This window comes from Colletotrichum fructicola, assembly GCF_000319635.2.
Source record: "Colletotrichum fructicola Nara gc5 chromosome Unknown KSG_Nara_v1_contig11, whole genome shotgun sequence".
Lineage (NCBI taxonomy): Eukaryota > Fungi > Ascomycota > Sordariomycetes > Glomerellales > Glomerellaceae > Colletotrichum > Colletotrichum fructicola.
The window spans coordinates 1,738,155-1,760,605 of record NW_027094061.1 but is presented as its reverse complement, the minus strand read 5'-3'; the positions used below and the strand labels follow the sequence as shown (position 1 = coordinate 1,760,605).

The following is a 22,451-nucleotide window of genomic DNA, read 5'->3' as shown; positions in this document are numbered from 1 at the left end:
CTCGATACTTACTATTGGTCTGGCAAAGCCATTCCTGCGTCCCATAAATGGAGACAAGAGCTGAAGTGCCTCTGGCTATATCGAAGCGCTTGGTTTTGATCCATGTAGAGCGAGTACGAGAGACTCACCGAACCCGCCTTAGACGACGGGCGCTGCCTGGTTCGACACCGTCACAGCAAAGAAATTGCTGTGTGCCGATTGACGTGGCTCCAGAGCCTTGGAGGAATTGGGCGCATAGCTCACCGGAACGTCGCCGCGATACATGGCATTTTTCACGAATCCCAGCCCGTCTTCCTCGTCCACGAACGACTCGAGATCGATCTGCAAGAGCTTGCGATCACAGATGAGATCCATGTTGCTTCCGTCCTATCTCAGGTAAGCAGGAATCGCGACCTTCTGAGGCGGTATTTTCGATGTTGAGATGCGTGCTAAGTCATCGAAGGCACTCACCATGTGGTGGCTTAGTGGGAACTTCTAAGCATAGAAGAGTTATGAAAACGCCTTTAACGGGTATTTCTTGGGTATCAAGTGATTTGAGATTGATATACATGATTGAAAACTTGCAGATGACTTAACGTAGGTGGTGACATAAACTTGGAACATGTGGCGTTGCTACCTTTTATTTGTTACGACCCGTTATGCAGGAATAACAGATAACCGACCCACTTAGGCATCGGGCGGCTAGGACAGGACATTTGTACTGCAGGATCACGGGAACAACAGGGACTCACTCGGAAACGGAAAAGCTATGGTCCAAGTCATGTGACGATAAGATAACGATCATATTGGATCAATATGATCCAACACGACTTGGGGCCGAACGATCATTCTGGATCAGAATGATCCAGATCGACCCAGGGTACAAAGGAACATGTTCAGAACTAGACTTGTATATAGTATGACCCTGAGCCTGACCGCTGGTATAGGTCAGAGGAAGAGTCTGATGACTCTACGGCTGTTTTTGAGATCACACTTCCATCCCATGAAGACAGCCACTTCAGGCAATGGGTACAGAGCAAACGTGGTTGTGAGACTTCTCGACAGCAGGATGAGCTTGAGACATACCTCAGGCAACCTCCTCAACCCACAGACGATCCTATTAAGTGGTGGAGAGACCATCAGTCAACGTACCCCCTACTTAGTAGACTAGCACTTGATGTGATGGCAACACCAGCTATGGCTGCTGGCTGTGAGAGGGCATTCAGTACTGCGAAGTTGACCTTGACGTCGCAAAGGCACTCAATAAAGCCTCAGACTATGGGTCAATTGCAGCTGACGAAGAATTGGCTAAAGGGCAGAGTTTTGCCTGTGGGGAGTGAGGTTGGGTCATTGATGGGATCATGACCGGTTGTGAATAGCTTCACTTATTTTCTAATTAGGTAATCTGTATTGGCGGCTTTGGGTCACGTGTTCTATGGATTTGCTTTGTTATATTGGCCAACAGGGCAAATCAACCAATACTGGCGAAGGGGCAATCAAATCAGTCAAATCTTGGCGTTATTTGATTTATTGGCTTTAGCGGCAGCGCTGTACCGAAGTCAGGCTTTGACTCAATAGTCTTGCCATCCTTGCCTGAAAAACTCCCGCGATGAATTGCCAACTCTTTGCTACGACGGTATTCCTCGACTCAGGCCCTCGTGCTACTCTTCCGCGTTCGTTTTCGGCTCAGATAGACGCATATATCCTGACGGGATGCCGTTGAGAAGTCTTGGGAGTCTTTTTTCTCTTTGGGATTCTGAGCATACAAGACGTATAGATGAGATCGTCGCTGAGCATGCGGGACCTTAGAAGTACCCCTTGTATTAGGTTTATAATATAAAATATGTGGGATATCATATCATGCATTCAAGCTGCAAGGTGTCTCAAGTGTATACCAATAACATAACGGCGCTCGAACTTATGATTTGTGTGGGAGATATGTTAAATTGTCCAGGACAGCTGAGAATAATCCGAGCTTGGATATTCTGTTCGAAACCCTAGTAGCTACCTTGAATAGCTCACGCACTTGAGCACTCGCACCTCAACTTGAAAGTCTTATCATCGAACCAAAGAACATCCAGGAAAGCGGGGGCTTTCCCCCAACTACGGAGAACCAACGGCATAGAAAGCATGTTATCTGAGCTCACTGAGTCTATGAAGATCCTCGAAGTCACCCCAGTGAAAGACGTTATGTTATGTATGTGCTGTTCGAAACAGACACTTTCCGCAACAAGATCAGACATACACGCCGATCAATGTAAGCGATCAAATATAAGTAAAGATACCCCCGATGGCTTCTTCTTGTGGTAAATTCCAAGTATGCTGCTTCATCATTATGGACAAGTCATACGCTGCATTAACGCCGGTCCATCTGCGTTGCTCACTATGCTCCCAATGCGCAATGTTTGCCATGACACTTTCATGTTGTGAGAGTCTCGTCTGTGGATACTGTAAGTATGCCCAAGACCCCGAAGCTAGACGAGAGGTCTGACGACGCCAGGCACATACGCTCGAGACATAAAATGTCTGGTGTGTGAGCAAAAACCTCCGAAGGAATCGGCGATTGATAGGGTGTCCCGAGGAAGAATACTAGAATACCTAAGAGAGCGCCTTCGTGCACTTGGGCGTTAAAAGACATGGACTATTTCCCGCTGACTGATTATACGCTGCTAGTTATATAACGTAGTTAATTTCATATAGAATCATAACAAACGGCGTTTTGGTGAAAATAGCCGATCCGGATGTGCGGAAGTAGGTGTGGGACGTTAGCGGACCTCACGTTGGCTGGCAGTGTCGTCGCTTTCGATTAGACGAACTCCCTTCGATTTGATGAGGAAGACATTGACCCTTCGCTACTGAACCACGCAATCACAGGCGAAGCTGAGCGAGGGTTCGTCAAAACCCGTCAAGGAGATCCATATGCTTTTGCCGATCCAAGCGCTTGCATGCTGCGTGCTTGTGCCTCAACGCCGCCGTCACACCATGTCTCGGGCACTGAACCAGGTCAACCAAATCAAGCAAGCAGGCAATACCTAATGTATCAGGCCGTGACGGCAGGAACACCGACGCCGAAACCGTCTCAACAGCGCAGATGTCCAAGAAATGGCAAACAGAAGAACTTGGGCATGGACGGTATCGTGGGTGAAGAAGCGCCCAGGTTGGGATCGGGTGGCACTCTATCAGAACAGGCACAAGAGACATAAGAGACACAAGACAGCGAAGAGTATAACGAGTTGAGGAAGCCTCACGCTACGCGTCAAAGCTATGTTTCGCGGGACGATGCGGCCGCTGCGGCTAGCGTCGTACGGGACTTCTTTAGACAGCCGGGAAAAGAAAGAACAGCGCTCCCCGTAAAGCAATCAAGTCAATTACGAGGGTCAAACTTGACTTGATTGCCACATCGCGATACCATACTTGATTGTTTGCAATTAATTGCAAGGAATTGCCAAGTGAAGCTATTCAGAACCCCCCAGCAGTGAAATTGCACCCCTCTTGTGCTATTGCCTCATACATTGAAGCATTTCTAACATTTCTACCTTCATCGCCAGCCTCTGTGAGGTCTGGGCAAGAGATGCAGCACTGAATGCCCTCTCACAGTCAGATGATTGTGAGGGTTTCGCCAAGATCCCCAATGCCAGCCTACCTAGCTGAGGATATTCCTCTTTATGGGCAAACTACTAATTAACAGGATTGCAGTTGGCCTGCCTCGTAAGGGCAAAATACCTCTCCAATTCATCCATTTCCTCATCATCCTCTTCTTCCTCAAGTATCGCGACTTCAGCTTGAACCCATTGCTCAAAGTCATCTAGGTCAACAGGCTCTGGGCGATGACTTGTATTCCTCATAACCTCCCCTTCTTCAGAAGGATACCATCAGTTGAAATTTCTCTTCAGAGCCAGTTTGGCACTGGATGCCCATTCCTTCTGGCGAGGGGATCGCCAGTTTCTCTCCAGGTATTTGATTTTAAATCCGGGGTGGAGGAGTAATGCAGCAGCATACAGAGGTGACTCCTCTGTCAATGTGTAGTACTCATCCAGCTTCTTCCATCCATTATAGATTGAAGTCCTCAAGTACTGCTGGCTACTGCTGTCCATCTCTTCCGAGTTCGAGATGCTGTTGATGTACTCTTGACGAGTATGGGCAGGTAAAGAGCTCTCATTAAACTGTCTCTGAGATGCTTGTGATGCTTGAGCACATGATGGGAGTAGATCTCTGAGATGCTTCTTGCGAGAAGGCTTGGAACTCATCTGGTTCAAGATCTTGAGTATCCCCACTGCTGATACCATTGTAGAAGGTCTTCCACCCCTCAAAGTGACTCAGAAGATACTCCATTACAATGATTACCTCCCAAAGTCTACCATAGGAGCCATCTTCTCCAAAGCCCTGCGTTCGAAGTGTTATCTTCCAGATGGGCTTTAAGATCGTCATGATCTCCGTCAACTGTAGCCAGTCATCAGAAGTCAAGATATCTTGAGCTGGCACAGGATCTTTGGCATTTTGAGAAAAATAAAAGCCCTCTACTTCATCCTTAAGCCGAATGGCACGCTCAATCATAAGGTATGTAGAGTTCCACCTCGTGGCGTTGTCTTGGATTAATTCAACTTCTTTGGATGTCTGCTGAGAGAGAAGAAAGCCATCAGACGAATCAGCAGCTTCTGATATCTCATGGGATAGAATCTTGAACCTTTGTGTACGTTGCGGCGAAGCTCTAATGAACTTCACGATGTCGTGAAGCTTGCCAATAGGGCCAGCCTTACGCCAATGCTTGAGGTCAGCCTCATCTTGATGTAGAAGAACATATGTATCTGACTGTCTCTCAAAGCTCTCAGAGTCCTTGCCAAACAAGAAGGCCTTCGATACAAGGTTGAGGATGTGTCCAAAGCAACGAATCCTTCTGGCCTGGATATCTTGCTTCTTCTTGGCAGAGGGGTCAAGTCGAGGGATCAGACTTGCTATATAAGTGTTATTTGAGCTTGCGTTATTAGAGATTAAAGTCTTCACTTGCTTTGTGATGCCCCAGTCTCTGATGATCTCCTCAAGAGTGTTTGCAAGGTTGAGACTATTATGAGCACTAATTTGCTTCCTTATAGCAATCCGACGTACTTGGGGGCCTTTTCCCTTGATGATGAAGTGTGCAGTAACACCCATAATGGCTTGGCGACCTGGAGAAGTCCATAGATCAAGGCCCAGATGTATCTCAGAGTCAGCATGCAGAAGTTCCTGCTGGATGACCATCTTCTGTTGCTTCCACATACCCTCAAAAGCAATAACCATCGAAGTGCCAGACCATGGCAACGCTTGCAGCTTGGTACTGGCCCTAGAGATCATATACTGAAAGGCAGGGTTCTCATAAATGGTGAAGGGAAGGTTGGCATCTATAATCAAGCATATGGCAGCTCTCTGGATGCTCTTTGCATGGCTCTTCGTCAAACCAGTGAAGTCAAGGCGACGTCTCTTGTATGGAACATCTTCAGGTTGCTCAGAACCTTCTGAGCCAACAGATCCTGCCTGTATCTCTCTGGGATGGTTCTTCTTGAGATGCTCAGAAGCAGAAGAAGTAGCTTTGATATCAAGAATTATATGCTTGCCCTTGAGATCACAGTAACGGCAAGCCCAGTAACTTGCCCCTGGTTGGCCATCTGGCTGGTAGAGAAGAAAATACCATCCATGGCTTCCTATCCAGCTTGTTCTCTCTCTTGCACTCTTTCTCCAAAGATCCGACTCTTCCACATACACCTTACTATTTATCATGACCCTGAAGAGGTCTTCGAACGAAGGGCGGTCGGGAAGGGGATGGTTTTGGCCTTGCTCAAGCTGTGATGTGATAGATCTATGCCTTGAGAGTTGACTGAAGGCATTCAGAGGAGGGGTAGGGGTTGAGTGAGGACTGCTGGTGTGGTAGACATCTGGCATAGGGTGAGTAAAGAAGAGAAGGTAGACCTGATGATGCCCTCACATTCAAAGGACGCCAACGGATGACAGACATCGAGGATAACAGCAGTGAAACAACGATTTTGATGCAAATCTCCGGAAGATCTTGAGGGCTGGCCTTCAACTTCCTCAAGGGACTTGGCTGTTACCCCCACAAAGCCTGGAGAAGATCGCAAACAATCACCATAACCATTACATCAACCATTGTACTGGGGGAAAAAAAAAAAAGAGAAGCTAAGTGGGCAAAAGGGGGCAATTTATACCCTGCCAAGGGGGGGTCCATCAGAAGTGGAGGGCAGTGGAGGGCAGTGGAGGGCAGTGGAGGGCAGATGAGGAAGGGCAGGGATATTCGGCAGTGAAATATTGATTTAATCCGTATCGTGATCCCTGTCAAAAGAGTCAAGGCAATCAATCAATCAAGTTTGAGGGTCATCATTGACTTGATTGATTGATTGAACTTGGCAAGTTTGATTGCTTTACGGGGAGCGCTGAAAACAACGTCGCGCGCTCCCAACACGCCCGAGCCGTGCTCGGCTATCACTCGGCTGAAAACAATTCATGAAGCATGGGTTGCGAGTAGACTACGGGCATAGGTGTCGCTGACAGTAGTCATGCTAGTATAGAACAGTAATCATTTCTCACGCTTGCAGCACGGAGTCATGAGTTCTGACGAAGCCGATATCACCTTCTAGAAGCTGGAGTAAAACGGTGTACGAAAAGTTCATCATTACACACTGCTAGATTCTATCAAAGATTCATGCCAAAGATTCATACTACAAGAATGCGATATATGTTACTTAGGAAACTCTCTGTAGGTCGCAGTAGTAAATGCGGCGATGAATGCATCATACGTAGCTGTAAGATTTGCAATCGGTCAAGAACAGTACCCAACCCGGGAAGTTTTATTCCTCAGGATTGAAAGAGCTTAGTCCCAGCGTGGCACCGGCTAACGTGACTGACTATATTGCGGCACCTGTGGTCATGACAACTGCTTCTAGTCGTGGCGCAGTTAGCTCCCATGACGGCTGGGTGACAAATGTTACCCAAGAGAGGAGCAGCGGAACCGAGATCCAGCTTTTGCCACGGTGGTGACCTTCGCTTTTGACTTTTCTTTCTCTATATCATAAGCGTGAAGACTTTCTTATAGCCTCACAAAAACTGTAGAATTTGTCCCCGTCACAGCTCTTCCCCGCACGTAGAGAGCATGGAATACTACCGGCTCAAGATTTTCCTCATGTTGCAAATGCTCGCTATCTCAGGAGCCTCTTTCCAAAATGCTGTTTACTACCCTAACTGGTATGTTATAACTGCCACTGTCGCACTGGTTTGGGTAGCTCATCAAATATTCATCAACCTCTACAGGAGCGTCTACGGGCGGAATTTTCACCCACAAATGCTTCCAACGTCTCGTATCACTCACGTCCTGTACGCTTTCGTCAATATTGCGCCCTCTGGAGAGGTGTAAGTTGCTCTTGAGAGCCACAGCTGAAGATTCAACTCAAAAAGTTCATCAATAGGTTCTCTGCGGATTCCTGGGCGGATTCGGAAAAGCGTTATCCGACCGACTGTACGTGCTCATTTTCTTTTGGCGAAGTGGCCCTGTTTCAGCTACGAAACTTACTAGCGAAATAGCCGTGAACAGCAACGGAGAGGATGTGTATGGCTGCGTCAAGCAACTTTACCTTCTCAAACAGGCCAACCGACACCTCAAAGTGATATTGAGCGTCGGGGGTGCCACTTGGTCGAGCCACTTTGCGACAGTTGCGAGGTCTGAGCAGAGCCGACAGCTGTTCGCAAAGACGTCGGTCTCGCTAATGAAAGATTGGGGTTTTGACGGCATTGACGTGGATTGGGAATATCCGGAAACTCAAGAAGAAGCCAGAGACTACGTCCTTCTGCTACAAACCGTGCGGCACCATCTTGACGCCTATGCCGCGAAACATGCGCCTTCTTACCACTTTCAGCTCAGTATTGCGTCGCCTGCAGGCCCCCAGAAATACGAAAAACTCGATCTCAGTTCCATATCGAACGTCGTGGACTGCCTTTATCTCATGGCTTACGACTACTCCGGCGCATGGGATTCCGTCGCAGCGCATCAGGCGAATCTGTACAGCAGCACATCTCGGCCACAGTCGACGCCTTTCTCGACAGATGCCGCGGTGTCGGCCTATATTGCTGCTGGTGTCCCAAGCCGGAAGATCGTATTAGGCATGCCTGTCTACGGGCGAAGCTTTCAGAACACTGCCGGCCTCGGCGATCCGTTCTCGGAGGTTGGGCGTGGATCGTGGCAAGATGGAGTCTGGGACAACAAAGACCTCCCGCGGCCAGGGGCCAGAGAGGAGTATGATGCTACGGTTGGGGCAACATATAGTTGGGATCCTGCAACGCGGGAGCTGATCAGCTACGACAGTCCATTGTCCGTTCAGCAGAAAGCTGCCTTCATCAAATCTCGCAGATTGGGTGGGGCAATGTTTTGGGAAGCTAGTGCAGACAAGGTTGGCAACGCTAGTCTGATAGCGGCGTTGCACAACGAGATCGGTGTCCTTGAACCAGGTGAAAACCATTTGTGTTACACTGACAGCAAATATGCCAACGTGGCTAAAGGAATGGTAGCGGACTGAGCATGCGTCACACGGATGGGCTGGGTTTCAGTTGCGTATGTACATAAGTCTGTCGATCACCCGTGGAGGCTTCAGCCAGGATCAAAAGACCTCCATGCAAGGCCGGTCTTTACTGCTTGGTTATTTCTCAAGTCGCTTGTAGGTTTGCGCGTGTAACATTCTAAAATGGAAAAGACGGTGAGTAATAAGATCCCCATCCGATTTCTAGTTACTAGAAACAGAAAAATAATGACCGTTTTATGTAACCATTTGTGCGTATATAACTAACTTAATTAGGATGTTAGTCAGCAGATATGATTATAAATTGCGTAGTAGAAACTAATAATAAACTAGCTTCTGCATTCTAGTATAATTATCTATTCAGCTCTCCAGTAATACTTTTGAGATGAAAAACCTCTTGTTATTACGCGATATCTTTGCGGTGAGAAGCCTCTTGCTTGTGTGGATATGAAGCAATGCAATCATCCACATAGAACAGGAACTCATGGTCGATACCAGTTGACTGAGGCTCTTAGGCCGCTTCTAATGACTATCTTCGCCTCTGACTTTGCGTAGACGTCACCGTTAATAGTTTTCACATCATTGCAGCGCTAATCTGACTTTATCTTAAGTCCGTCTAATGCTTATTGATGATGATTCAAGACCGTCAGGCTAGGATGTCCGATACTTCTGTGCCATAAGACCTAGCCCCCAGATAGAGGCTTCCTCTCTAAATAGCTAGTATATCGTTTCTTTTGAGATGAAGTGACTTTTGCAGACGTTAGTGAGATCCATCCATCTTAAACTACTACTACCTAGGCTCAAGTCAGGCCAGATGCCCCTCTTGATGAGAAGGTCGTGGGATACAACATTTATATGAAATTCACTGAAATGAGCAATGCCGCGTAGTCTTATCAACTTCTGACCTCTTTTGTCGAAAATAACGATATGAACAGTTCCATATTTCTCGATAAGGACATCTAGGTGACAGCCTAGATGAGGTCTCCCCCTGGGGCTTCTTAATCGGTATGAAAGCGCGAATGATCCTGAAAAGCATGATTTTCAATCCTTCATCATAAGGAAGTATGTGCTTCCATAAATAGCTTGAAAACAATGTGCTGAACGCTGCTTCAGTTACAATGCTGCAAATAGATCGCTACCTTATAGCTATCATATATTTATTTAGGCTTAGCAAGACATACCTTAAGCTTTGGAAGTTTAGAGATGTTCTTCTTGACTTTGTTTTCGACGTTAGATCTCTTTTTCTATTTGGTATATGCAGATCAGGGTAAAGGTAGAAACAAAAGTCCTCCTGAGTGTGTCCCTCCATCGCGAGCAACATAATAGAGTTCCTGTCCAATCCGGGAAGATCTCTTGTTGAGATTGGTCACCTTACCTCACTTTTTGAATATAGGGGGTTTAGAGGAGGCACTTGTAACTCGTTGCAGGTGACTGTCCCTCGGAAGATCTGTTGTTGTGATTGCTTCTTTCTGTTCTTTTCTGTTTTCTTGGTCAATAGATTGATTTGCTCTCCTAGGTATCTCCTGGCTATATTGAGACCAATCGTACTGTCTCACACCGTCTTGTTTATTATTGTCACGTACGATGAGATTCAATTATTCAGCAGGTGTTTAGGAGGGTCTCGTGAAAAACCATGAACTAGAGATGTCTAGAATGCAAGAGGGGTGAAACATATTATCTACTGGATATAGGACTTCTACATTTCGAATTACTAGATTACGCCAGAGCGACTCTTGACGGGAAAGATCTCGATCTAATCAGAGGTTGACGAGCTTTTGTTGTGCCTAGGGGCCTTCCTGGGCTCCTGTCGTCAAAGTATCCAACTCCGATCGCATCGATCGACTTATAAAGTGTCTTATCACTAGTAGAGAGAGTCTTGCTGAGTGTTATCAAGACTGTATTCTCGATCTTTTGTTTGACAATTATGAGTCTAACCTTTCTAGTTTCAAATATTTTGTTGAGGGAGTCAAAGTCCTTTGCATCTTGTAGCTATTCAGGCCTCTTATCGACCGAAGATCTGCCATTCCAATTGTATCGGGAGTTCGAGAAAGAGATTCACTAGGAGGAGTTCCTGATGGTCCCCATCCCCCTGCCGGAGATCCTTGGGCTGAGTCTTGCTGGCTACCCTGCTTCTGGTTTGTTATCTTAGGAGGATTTCATTAGTCCTTATGAACAGGTCTCCTGAGTGGTTGTATCATGAAATCGCTTCATAGGAGCTTTTTGCTCTTGGCTTCTTCACGGTAAGGGGGAAGATTTGCCGCTTGGATTGCTACGCAAATCTACTCCCACCAGCTACTCCAGTCCTGACGTGATTCTCGGATAGCCTGGGTTTCCTCTATCTTGGCACATGTATAGTTCAATCTCTAGATGGGTTCGAATTGGTAATCGTATCACTTTGACCGTTCAATTTCAGATTCACCACACCGCAATGGATTGAAGACTTCTTCTATATAGTGTTGTTGTTATGGTATAGGGACTTAGTAGATATGAGGGTAGCAGTAGTATGATACCCTGGTTACATTACGGCGCTGGAGCTTCCCCTCTAATACAGTATTAGTTTCCAAGGTAATACATTCATATAACTAGTCACGCTCAAATTCGACTGTAATGGTGGCCGACGGGAGCTTCATAGACCGCAGATCTACTTAAGCGCAGCAAGAATCTTGATATCTCAAGTTAGAAGAACCACCTGTCATGAACAGGTCTACAATTGGTAAATGTCCCGGTAATCTTTCGTCCGTTTTCTTCCGCGCGTGGCGGAACCTCTGTCATCACAAACATTCATGCCGGTTTGATTTCAAACCTTCGGCTCGTATCTGCTGAAAAAAAAAAAACGATCGTTACTCATGGTCTATCCATGCTTAGAAGACCTACAATATTGACTGAATTCGAATGGGCCAGTTGCATATTTTTCAACATCCGGCCTGATCATGCTGCAGGGCCGGTAGGAGTTCAAAATGTGAAGATTTGTGGGCATGGGCTCAGTCTCTTCGACTCCACAGCGCCGGGCTAGACACTCCACGGATGTGCAAGCCATGAGATTGGGAAGGGCAGCCTTTCTGCACGAGTACAACATCTCCGCACGAGTGCAGCTTTCTGCACAAATACAGATCCCATGCACGAGTACAGGTCTCATGCACAAGTACAGGTTCCGTGCACAAGTTCAGCGTCTCTCTATAAGCAGGGGAGACTTTTCAAGCGCTCAAGCAGTCATTTACTGAACGGACTCTAATCAATGATGAAATGATGCTAAGGCCGATGCTCACTTTGGCCGAACTTAGGGAACTTTTTGCTACAGTTCCTGTCAACTAACGCACAAGTATGTCTCCCCTCACATTGTATCCTGGGTCACCGTTCCAGATATCAAACTATCAAACCCCAGGTTCGTCGACAGACGAGGTTGACGAACACCGGTTAGGCTCTCTTACGTGTCAGCCATGTGCCTGAGTAGGCTTCTACATTATGCTTCTGCTCAATTTGGGTTCTAGAAGCGTCAGTTCTGGATAGACGTTGAGGATCCCAGGCATGGACTGCTCATGTTGCATAATTTGCCTCCCAAACACAGGCTATGCCCTGTTCAGGCCGCTTGCAATCCCATCCAACGAGGATCTCACAAGAGCTCATACATGGGCAGGTGCCACCAAGTATGTCATCATGCTCACTAAGAAGTCTAGAAAAGTTTGATGGCACAAAAATCCTGTTGGCATCCTTGACCCAGTGAGTGACGTGGAACGTTTCCCATGCATGCCGCCATAGCCGCTTGAGCTGAGTCCAAAGATATTTCAAGGCAGTCAACAAGAAACTCAAATGAGGCAGGAAGTTGGCAGTGGATCTGTGGGTGCAGTGGCACCCATGCATTGTCGTTGTTCCTGGAGTTTGTCTCTGATAAGTAGGGGCCCTTCTCTACGAAAGACGGAAAGCCCCCTGACAGCATCAAAATATTTCTACCATGGTCCGCGGTAGAAACCAATTCAGGTGCTGTGGAATCTGTAAGTCATAGCCTTGGCTACTGGACCGGTGACGAACGCTCGATGACCCCTCATCGCCACTTACAAATCGAGTCAAACATGGCTGTGATGTAATGACGTCAAAACCTAGAAACCGATTTCTGCTACGACGGACTCCGTAACGTAATGTATGTAAGTCTATTCCGTGAGTCATGGCAATTATGAACAAATATGTGTTCGCCTAGTCTCGTCATCAAGCAGACCATGTTTATAAAGGATCATTAGAGGACGCGAGATCTCATACAAATAATAATCACGTCCTTCCGTGAAGATTCAAGAATGTCTTTGTATGAAAAAAGCCACAATTTAAACCAACGCATACATCGCCGACTCGCCTTCAAGTCTTTGTTCGTCCACGCTCTACGTACTTGGGTTTACTTTACTCCGAGTGCAATAGCTATGCCAGGTGCCAGCTTTTAAGCCCAAACATTCTGCAACATGAAAGCAAAATGAGTTGATGAAAGCGACAGCGACGATGGCTTACTTATGGCTGCGTGGCAAGCGAGGCGAGCCCAATGATTCAAGGACACAGCGAATGTAATGATGCGATTGTCATCCACGCAGCTGGGGACCCAAACTGTGAATCTGAATGTTGACTCTAGCACACGCTATCGTCATCGCCCATGGCGGCTTGAATAAGGGTCACGGCCACTCTGAGTCAAGCAGAATACCGCTCAATGGGCATGATCCTACCTCAGAGCATCTGTTGGAAAAGGTCGTTGGGAGAAAGAAGGTAGAAGGCTTATCAAATTATGAGATTGAGCTGCAATTGACTATGGAGCTGAGGACAGCTTGGAAAATCCAAAGAGCCTCGCGAAGGAGGATTTGGGTGGATCCTGCAGCTAGAGCTTGGCAATAGGCGGAGGAACAGGGATAGAACCGAGTGAATATGAATGCAACACGCATTAATCACTTTGCGGGACACTCTGAGGTGGTATTGACATATACTGCGCAACAATCAACCTGCGATTGATGCGAATTGAGATGAATAAACACCTTTGCTTGGTCACCAACCCTGATCCGGACAAGCGGCGGTACGGCGCAGTCTTTGCCCACGAGATGGGTCTCGGCAAGACGAGGATGTTTATGGCTGTTGCAGCTGTGCGCCAGTTTTGCTTTAGCCTCTGGGACCACGCCACTGACGCTGATACGGCACATCTTCACCAAACGAAGGATCATCCCTGTTACCTGATTCGACAGCCCGGCGATCCACAATGTCCCTGTGATCGTACGTCGATGTCTTACAATATCGTTCATGGAAGCAACAACGGTGGCACGTTGGCTATTGTCCCTGCGAGCTTGGTCACGCAGACCGTCGAGAAGGCCAACGATTTCTTCAGGCCCAACTCTTCCGTCCAGTTCCCCGGCAAGCGACGAAGATTCCGCGGTATGGCGATTACCACTTGGGAACAGGAAAAAAAGGGGAATGAGTTCTCGGAGACGATGCAGCTTGCATGTGCAAAGTGGAATTTCGACTACGCACAGCCGTTCAGCGACACGCAGAGACCAAAACCGAAGCCAGCAGAGTTCAAGGGCAATCCTGATCAGCTATTTCGGGATCTCGGTATCGCGGCGACGGTAGAGCCACCGAATGACGTTGGCGGGCGTTTGCCGTGCACTTTGTTTGTTGTCGTCTCCAGGAACATGCTGCAAAGGCCCGCTGGCTTCGAAAATATATGGGGTGTACTTGTGAAGGTGCTTGTTGGAGACAACAAATGGAACCGAATTCTCCTCAACGGTGGCTGCTGCTTCGGCTACCTCGTTATCGACGAGATCCATGAGTAGAAGGGGGTGGGTGCAAGCCAGGCGCTCTGCGTATTCCGCATGCTTCAACGACAGCTGAAGAAGCCATGGATTACCGCCCTTAGCGGAACACCAGTGTCGACCAGCCTGGTCGACCTGACCTTTGCCTTCTCATTACTCAAAGGTTTTAATGACCGCGAGGACATTAACAATCTCACCGCCAGCTTCAGAGAACTCAACAGCGTTATGGATTCGGAGATGGACGAGGACGATTCGGCTCAAGTTTCCACCGAGCTCACCGGCATTATGCAACGAAGCGGCGACTCAACTTTCCTCGACATCCCCTTAATGGACAAACCCAAAGCAAAGTCCATTCCGATTAAATGTCCAATCGGAGACAAGTACAGAGCGGCGCTCTCGAGATTGACGATGAGAGTGCAAAAGGCAACTATTGAAGACGTGACGTTCCAGCTGAACAAAAAGGAGAAACCTTCCGCTAAGACAATTCGGAACGCGATTTACAACAGGCCGGATGTCTGTAACCTTTCTCTAGCGATACAATTCCCTGGGTTGGCGTACGCGATGGAAAGGGCTGAAGACAATGGCTTCGAGCTTCCCATCAATTGGGAAACATTCAAGGCGTATGTATGCTCGGTGAAGACACCAGAGCCCCGCCAGTATGATGGGTGTTTCCCAGAAGAGTGGGAGGAATACATTCAGATCATTATCGACGAAATGTCTCGCCTCACAGAGCTGAAGAATGCAGCTGAAAAAGCGTATTACGATAATCGGATGTATGACTCGGGATACAACGGCCCGAAGAGTCTTCTCGTGTTAGCAGACCGCCCCTGTGGAGCCAAATGGGTGAAAATCTTCGCGGAAAGAGAGTTAGACTCGAATAGGTTCGAAAGTACATGGATCCATGGCGGTATGTCGAAAGTCGAGAAGCAAAAGGCCATGGACTGGTTTGGTGACTTTTACGATGATGAAGGGAACTATCGAAAGAAGACCCGCATCCTCTTTTCGACCTATCGGTTATGCTCCACGGGATTAGATGGGCTGAAGGTTGCGTGTTGGATGGTCAAGTCCACCGTCATTCGAAACTACGGTACCTTGGCGCAAGCTACTGCTTGGATTGACCGGCTTGGCCAGAAGCTTCCCCCCATCATCCTCACATTCGAATCACCCGACCACCCTATGTAGAAGATGACGATGGCGTTACGGGACAGGCAAGCAAAACTTTTTGGCAGTAATGGCACCTTGGGTCAGGTAGCCGGCTGGAAATATTGAAGACGGGAAAGGTACCCTGGCAGGATTTGGTGGTAGCAACCGGATAGAAACATTAGCTCAGCTTTAGATTAGATGTGGCTTGCAGCAATCAACACAATGAATGGCATTCATTATGACAAATCATATCTCCCTAGAGAAATACAAGTGTGCATCACCGCTTCTTCCGCGATTGCGTCGACCCTTTGCCCGCTCCTGTGCCATCCACGCCGGCTTCATCATTACCCGATGGTTCAGTAGGCCGCTTGGAGCTTGAAGCTGTATCATTAGTGAAATCCAATGGAGCGTCAACCGCACCATCAATCTGGGATAAATCATCCGAATATATGTACAATGCCAAAAGTCCGGCCTTACCTGGGGCAATGGGATCAGCAATGTGACTACCCTCAGCTGCAGCCGCAGGCTCGGTCCTCGGGGCAGGAGTCGGTAAATGCTAACATCTCCATCAAAGACGATGGTCAATTGACAGCCCTCGATATCGTGAAGCGTTTTCACAGTCTTCTCTTTCGTCTTACTCGCTCCCATACCCTAACGCAATTTTCTGGCCGGGGCCAGCAGAGTCAAGGGCATATCCCAGCCAAGTTCGTTCCTCTGCTCTCGAACAAGTCCAGTTCATCATGGATGATTTTGATTTCGGCGATAGCTTCCACGTTGACGACAGTGAGAACCGAAGATTCTTTAGGGGCCTCTATTCGACGACATCACGAGACACCAGGGAGGATCTATGGTGGGACATGACCCTGAGGGATACATATTGCGGTCTTGGTATCAGGACAAACGGGACAAAATGATCTAGACCATTATGCTGAATTGAGCACCCAAGCCATAAAGCAGTTACACGGGAGTGCTCAAGTTCCGCGTCGCGTTATCCTCACTCTGAACACTGGGATACCGGGGCGGAATGGCAAGATTCAACATAACCAAGTCTTTGTCCAATTTGGCGGTGGTATAGGAGGTGATGATATAACGCATCATTTCCGATCGTTTCTATCGTAGTCAGTGGCTTTCATCCTTATTACGACAAGGATATCAACTGCAGCACTGTGCAGCAAATGGAATTCGAAGCCTAGGCGCTGATAGGGGTAGGGAGGTCTCTGCGCAGTGACACGTTCCGCGCGGTTTTTGGAATTCGTCGAGAATACTGTCTGGGGTGCGGGTCTGAATGTTAGACAAAATGTCATCTGAATAAGATAAGCACGTGTGTTGCCAGAGGAAACATTGAATACGCCGACGGAAATTGCCAATCTCTGAATAGCCTCTCCAGGTGCATTATATTAGGCCCCAATGTCGCTAGGAATATCAAACCAGAAGATGCACTTGAGTTCCAGATCAAATCAACTACTTCGTCATAGAGACGGTTCATTTTTCAGTAGACCGTCGAGAGGGGATCGATTTCCGGAAACAGATGCAGACTAACGATTGTCGGTCCAGTCGTTCCATCAAGACTGCGACGGCTAGGATCCGTCCCCCTCCACGGCTAATTTTGATGTGACAGACTGCGCTCGAGTTATTGAAGACGGTCACTGTCAATCACCCATGCCCATCTACAAGCCTAGAATTGACGTCTTATATCTAGAATCCAAACTCAAGACCGTCCTCCCACTGACGGTGCGCAGGGCTGTCAGCGACAGTTTGTCCCTCGCCGCCAGACACAGCCAGCCGGTCCTCGTCATCCTGATCGACGATGGCTCTGGCTCGATCACTGAGCAGCGGGCCGAGAGTTGCGCACTCGGCAATGGCCCGAGGCGTTGCGAGAAACAAGGTGTCGGCCGTCTGAAAGGGAAATATGTCAGCATGAGTCTACGGGGAGGGGAGCGGCTGTAGGCGGCAGGCCTTGAAGGATAACCTACCTCAGGGTCCTTGGGATCAACCCCTTGACAATGCTGCTCGAGATTGCAGTCGGGGGATGTGGTAAAGATCGCGTGCAGGGCGGTCTTGCCATCACGGAACACCTTGCCGAGATGTGCTCTGAAGTTGGCGTCGCCGTCGTCCGCCGACCACCAGACGCAAATCTTGACGTGACTGGGAAAGCCAAAGTCGACAAAGTAGTTGGAAACCACGGCAGCGAATTGAAGGTTGTACGCGGGAATGAGAAAGACGCCGGGTCGGTACAGCCGGTTTGCGACCGGGAGACGCTCCTGGGCTTGGACGTGTGCATCTCGGCGATAGAGCGGGTCGTCGAAGACGATGGACATGGTGAGCCAGTCGACGGAGGAGACATGGCTGGGGGGGTTGTTTCCTTTCAGAACGAAGACGTATGGCTCAGTGGGAGTGATGCGATGGTAGTCCAGCTCGGCAAAGTTGACGGGGCAGACGGACGCGTCCTAGGCGTCGGTATCGTCGGCAGCGACATTGCTGTTCTCTCCGGACATCGCGACTGTGGTTTGGGTCAGTACGAGAGGTTTGACGAGGGGCATAGAAATTGACTTGCCTGGAGATGGGGCCTTTCGGTGGCCGAAAGTTTGATGGGCGATCTACGGCGGCGTGGGTCGGAAGTGGAAGGAGGCGACGATGAGCGGGGGAGACCAGTGCCGAAAAAACAAAAGTGGAGGCAGTCGGAAAAAAAGATAGACTAAAAAAGAAAGAGAGGGTCCGAAGGACAACACTGTGAATGAACGGAAGAATGCCGGCCCGGACTAAAGCTGACCCCGCCGAAAACAACGAAAACGGGAACACTGAAGGAACAAAGCACGCAATATTCTGGGTGGCTAACCTCTCAGGCTGCAAGAGGCTGCTGCGAAACCAAAGCACTCAATCTCAAATTGCCCGCGGCCATTAGCCCTGCCAAACCATAGACCGGCTGGAAACCACGAGTCACACCCTCTTCACTACGCAGTCGGGCACAATTGTGACATAATCTCAGTTCCTCTGGTATTTGTCGATAATGGTGGGTTGTGTGATGCCCTACATATTCCCTCGCATCAAACATGATGCTGTGATACCAAACGACCATATCCACATGTCGTACGCACAATCTTCTAAACACGAGACAGTTTCCTTGACTCGCCTGTCGACCCAGGGGCCAGAGCTAGTCCCCGACACAGAAATCCCGAATGTTCGCCATACCGTTCTTTCAGAGCAAGTTCAGAGCAAGTAAAATCCACACCTGGCAAACATCATCCCTCACGCCATGCCTTCAACCCACACACGCCAGATCCATCCCCTAGGAAGCAGTTAGCATCTCGTTCGATGGGACACACAGTGGTATCTTACGGGGACTTCTCCATCATCGTTGTTACTAGCGGCAACATATAATGCAAGAATTGAGTCTTGTGCACATTGTCCCGAAACTCCACCCGGATGACCTCCTTGCGGAGGGCAGAGTTGTGATAGTCGTAACTTCTCAACTTGAGTATCACCCTGGGCCGCCCGCGGGCAGACCAGAGGACGGCGGAGATCGCGCTGACAGGAAGGCTCAGCCGAAGGTCCGGGCGGTGACTTGGACCGGCCAGATGGTGCAGAACAGGGTTCTCCTCGCCAGAGACGACCCACTGCTGGATCAACAGCTTGCAGTCCTTCGCGGGCGTCTTCAGATGACTGAGCTCGAAAGCCGTTCGGTCGGCATTGTCCGTGTACCAAACGTCGCCAACGTTGAACGCGGTACCTAACAAGGTCGCGTCGAGAAGAGCCCGGTACGCGGGCAACACCAAGCCAAGAGCCCCACTGCTTGTGGTAGCCATCGGTCCCTGCCCGGCATTCGCCGACCATCCGCTGGCGGCAAGGAGGGGATGGTGCCTCTTGGCGAGGTCGATAGGCAGAGGCCGTCTGCGTCTCGCGCATCAGCGGTAGCGCCGTTCCGAAGAAGAACATCTACGGCGCATGTAATGCCGCATGCAGCTGCGACATGCAAAGGAGTTTTTCCCGAAGCGTCGGTGGCATCCACGCCGATACCCTTGTGGAGGAAGTCGCCAATCAGATCTGCAATCGCGTCCATGTCAAGCTCCTAGCCGACAATGTAGCGGGAGTACGTCTCCGGCGTGCCCTCGTCACGGGCGAGGGGTCTCGTGCCCATGTCGCCGCAGGTTTGCAGCGCGAAGTGGGCGAGCGTCGTTCCTGGTGAAGCTGCGTGCGGGTTGGCGCCGAGGGAGAGAAGCTTGCGAGCTAGCCTGAACTGGCCAGCCTCACAAGCGGTTGCAAGAGGTGTCTTGTTATGGCTGTCGACGAGCTCGAGGTCGGCGTGGCATTTGTTCATAATCCAGTCGGCAAAAGACAGCAACATGGAGGCAGACAGCGATGGGGGCGGGGGCATCGGCGACACTCCTAGCCCAGTGCGAGGGATCCCAACGCTTCAACATGCCAATCTCATGTTTGCAAAAAACCGGCAAGGCGAAGGCCTGCCATCGAAAGCTGTGTTGCAAGCGCTGGCACACTCACGGAACCTGCGAGAGGTGGTGCTGAAAGACATCGTCCTGGGACAACGAATTCGAGCAGCAAGGATACACAACGAGGTCAACGACATGCCGTACTTTGCTTGTCTGGAACGTCTGGAGATCAGGCCGGCTGATGCAGTTGCGATCGAAGAAGTCGGCCGTATGTCCAGTCTTACATGTCTTCACATGGACGTCAGTTGGTCTCGCCACACGTGTGCCCGGATCCTGGCTCAAAGCTTGAGAGATCTCGTCCATCTGAAGACGCTCAAGATCACGAATGCAAACGGCACCGCTCCTGATGGGGAACAATGGGATACCCGGGCCGTCATGTCTCTCATACAAAACATGGACTGCCTGCAACATCTTCAGCTGGACGTGGGAGACGACGTGCTCGAGACGTCAGAAGGGCTGCTGCGGGGGGTTTGCTACGGGCGGCCGTCGCTGGAGACGCTGGCGATGGGTTTCAGCGCATGCTTGCCGACGGAGGCTGGAGGGCCGCGGGTCGTCCTCGACTCGGACGTCCACGGCTTCGTAAGCTCGCGCTTGGGAATGTCATCACGGGGCAAGGGCGGATTGCGGGAGCAGAGGAAGTCGCGTTCATGGCGGAAGGACTGTGGGAAATTTTCCCCGAGATTGAGAGCCTCACGGTGCCCTGTATCGGCACCGTGGTAGTAGGCGGAGGAAGCAGGGAATAGGCCGGACTTACCTTTCAAGGGACAAGTCTTCAGTACTTTGGAATCTCTTCGTCTTTGACAGCGTTCTCCCAAGTTCCGGATTACGGTATCTTCTGCTGTGAAGTTGATCGGAATGGGTCCGATGGAAGCCGTGAGCTCAAGGCGTAGCATGACGTGATCAACGGCGTAGACTTTAGAACCGCAAGGCGGCGGGACCCGTCCCGAAGAAGGCGACAGAATCGCCGGCCTGAACCGGTATTGACTAAAGTATCGCCAGCCTGGAAGCCGATGTAGGTAATACCGGTTCGGGCTATGGCGGAAATAAACGAAATGGGAAGGTAGTGGGCTCGATCGTTGAGTTGGCGGTTTCATGGGTTCACTGGACGGGGCCTGGTCGGTGTCGGCGAAAGGAACCGCGCGTGTTCGGTTTGCAGAATGCTGCAGTCTCAGCTTGCACTCGCGACAGGCCATCGTTCTGATGGAGTTTGCTGCCGAGGAAGCCAGTCAGAACCCCGGGATTGTGAGCTTGCGAACACGAATGAGCTCCAGCTTGACCCTGTTTGCCTGTAAGGAAGGACTACGCCAGAGCTGTTTCGCGTCGTCGCCCTCGTCTGAGGTCGCATGCGTGAGACGGCGCTTGTTCGCAAGCGCTGCCACCGGTACCCGACTCGAGGTGTGTCCATCCGAAGCCAGGTATTCTCCTAAGCGCGTTTCCAGCCGGTGTTGGCAGACCCACTAACTAGCGATCGAGACCACTATCCGTGTTTTGGCATGCAGCGTCCTGCATTGGTTGTCCAGCTTGCACGCAGCACGATATGCAGCTGGTGGCACGCGATGTGAGCGGGTGCGAGGCACTTTGGTCACTTCCTTTCCGCGCTGGCGCGTCCCCTGTCCGTCTGGTCGTCGTGTTCGCGGCGGTCCAGGTACCACGCCTGTACTCTGCAGTGTGGAGACGGGCCTGGATCTCGCAGGATGTGGACACGCAGTACTATCTTCCCCGGGCGCTGGGCGAAGCAGTGCTGGATTGCGCTGCACACCTCCCTGGACCCAGCCAAGCGTCCAGATTGGGCGGGAGGCGGGCTATCCACGTGTCCTTGTCGTCGTCTCCACACACCCACAAAGTTCCTGGCGATGGCCCGCTCGAGGCGCGGATTGGCCGGTGAGCCCCTGGGAGCGGACCCTGCATGGGAGCCCCGCGATTGGCCAGCCAGCTCCGAGTCTTCAACGACATGTCGTGGATGGCAGAGCAAACATGGTATCGATGTTGGATCCTTTACGTTGTCCGCACATCCGTATCGATGCCCCGGGCCGCGGTCTGGTAGGCCGGGATTGAGCTGTGGCGAGATTGCAATGGTCCCCTTCGGATCCTCCCAACTTTGTTGAAAGACTGCTGTTGACGACTCGTCGATGAGGCCTGCCTGCAGGGTTTGATGATTGGTGAAGCACGCTTCGCGAGGTCGCGCAAATCCGTATCCAACAAACGACCCCAATGGCTGCAACTGAGGACTTCAGAAGCCCATGACCAATGGAACGGAGCCATTTGGAACGAGAAATTTGGACTGGCCGATGGCCTCTACCTGCTCAATATGGCACGCAGCTCGGAGATGCCGCATATGCAGTCACGCTGCGTTCGCACGACCATTGCCAGCACCGGTCATCATGCTGCCAGCCGGATGGACGCCATTCCTGACACGATGTTTCGAAATGCAGAGGTAAGTGGACGTTCCCAGTCGGCGATGACGACCCATTGGAGTCGTCCCCTGACGCGCGGCATGTTTGCAGCGTGAGATCATGGGGACACTTCAGGAATGACCCTGTGCCCAGAGGTCATAGAAGTCG

At 50.1% G+C, this 22,451-nt stretch overlaps 9 protein-coding genes across 9 annotated transcripts; 4 read left to right on the top strand and 5 right to left on the bottom strand.

Annotated features, from left to right (window-relative positions):
• Window positions 1-138: 138 nt before the first annotated feature.
• CGGC5_v017039 (uncharacterized protein) lies at window positions 139-453 on the bottom strand (the record flags this gene model as incomplete). Its single annotated transcript, XM_032028035.1, has 2 exons — window positions 139-366; window positions 451-453. 2 exons carry the CDS (start codon window positions 451-453, stop codon window positions 139-141), a joined length of 231 nt encoding a protein of 76 aa, XP_031875643.1.
• Window positions 454-2,389: 1,936 nt separating this feature from the next.
• CGGC5_v017038 (uncharacterized protein) lies at window positions 2,390-3,015 on the top strand (the record flags this gene model as incomplete). Its single annotated transcript, XM_066153708.1, has 3 exons — window positions 2,390-2,429; window positions 2,480-2,508; window positions 2,854-3,015. The coding sequence occupies 3 exons, from the start codon at window positions 2,390-2,392 to the stop codon at window positions 3,013-3,015; spliced, it is 231 nt and encodes a 76-aa protein (XP_066006927.1).
• Window positions 3,016-4,137: 1,122 nt separating this feature from the next.
• Window positions 4,138-6,115, bottom strand: CGGC5_v017037 (putative AC9 transposase; the record flags this gene model as incomplete). Its single annotated transcript, XM_066153707.1, has 3 exons — window positions 4,138-5,885; window positions 5,936-6,047; window positions 6,095-6,115. The coding sequence occupies 3 exons, from the start codon at window positions 6,113-6,115 to the stop codon at window positions 4,138-4,140; spliced, it is 1,881 nt and encodes a 626-aa protein (XP_066006926.1).
• A 999-nt stretch (window positions 6,116-7,114) lies between these two features.
• On the top strand, window positions 7,115-8,531 carry CHI1-2 (Chitinase 1; the record flags this gene model as incomplete). The annotated part of the gene is made up of 4 exons (XM_032028034.1): window positions 7,115-7,206; window positions 7,273-7,371; window positions 7,428-7,477; window positions 7,543-8,531. 4 exons carry the CDS (start codon window positions 7,115-7,117, stop codon window positions 8,529-8,531), a joined length of 1,230 nt encoding a protein of 409 aa, XP_031875645.1.
• A 4,991-nt stretch (window positions 8,532-13,522) lies between these two features.
• On the top strand, window positions 13,523-14,323 carry CGGC5_v017035 (uncharacterized protein; the record flags this gene model as incomplete). The annotated part of the gene is made up of 1 exon (XM_032028033.2): window positions 13,523-14,323. One exon carries the CDS (start codon window positions 13,523-13,525, stop codon window positions 14,321-14,323), a length of 801 nt encoding a protein of 266 aa, XP_031875642.2.
• Window positions 14,324-14,362: 39 nt separating this feature from the next.
• CGGC5_v017034 (uncharacterized protein) lies at window positions 14,363-15,484 on the top strand (the record flags this gene model as incomplete). The annotated part of the gene is made up of 1 exon (XM_032028032.1): window positions 14,363-15,484. One exon carries the CDS (start codon window positions 14,363-14,365, stop codon window positions 15,482-15,484), a length of 1,122 nt encoding a protein of 373 aa, XP_031875649.1.
• A 1,656-nt stretch (window positions 15,485-17,140) lies between these two features.
• CGGC5_v017033 (uncharacterized protein) lies at window positions 17,141-17,763 on the bottom strand (the record flags this gene model as incomplete). Its single annotated transcript, XM_032028031.2, has 2 exons — window positions 17,141-17,341; window positions 17,419-17,763. The coding sequence occupies 2 exons, from the start codon at window positions 17,761-17,763 to the stop codon at window positions 17,141-17,143; spliced, it is 546 nt and encodes a 181-aa protein (XP_031875644.2).
• Window positions 17,764-18,691: 928 nt separating this feature from the next.
• On the bottom strand, window positions 18,692-19,817 carry CGGC5_v017032 (uncharacterized protein; the record flags this gene model as incomplete). Its single annotated transcript, XM_066153706.1, has 3 exons — window positions 18,692-18,731; window positions 18,782-19,333; window positions 19,537-19,817. The coding sequence occupies 3 exons, from the start codon at window positions 19,815-19,817 to the stop codon at window positions 18,692-18,694; spliced, it is 873 nt and encodes a 290-aa protein (XP_066006924.1).
• Window positions 19,818-20,363: 546 nt separating this feature from the next.
• CGGC5_v017031 (uncharacterized protein) lies at window positions 20,364-20,783 on the bottom strand (the record flags this gene model as incomplete). The annotated part of the gene is made up of 1 exon (XM_066153705.1): window positions 20,364-20,783. One exon carries the CDS (start codon window positions 20,781-20,783, stop codon window positions 20,364-20,366), a length of 420 nt encoding a protein of 139 aa, XP_066006925.1.
• Window positions 20,784-22,451: the final 1,668 nt, after the last annotated feature.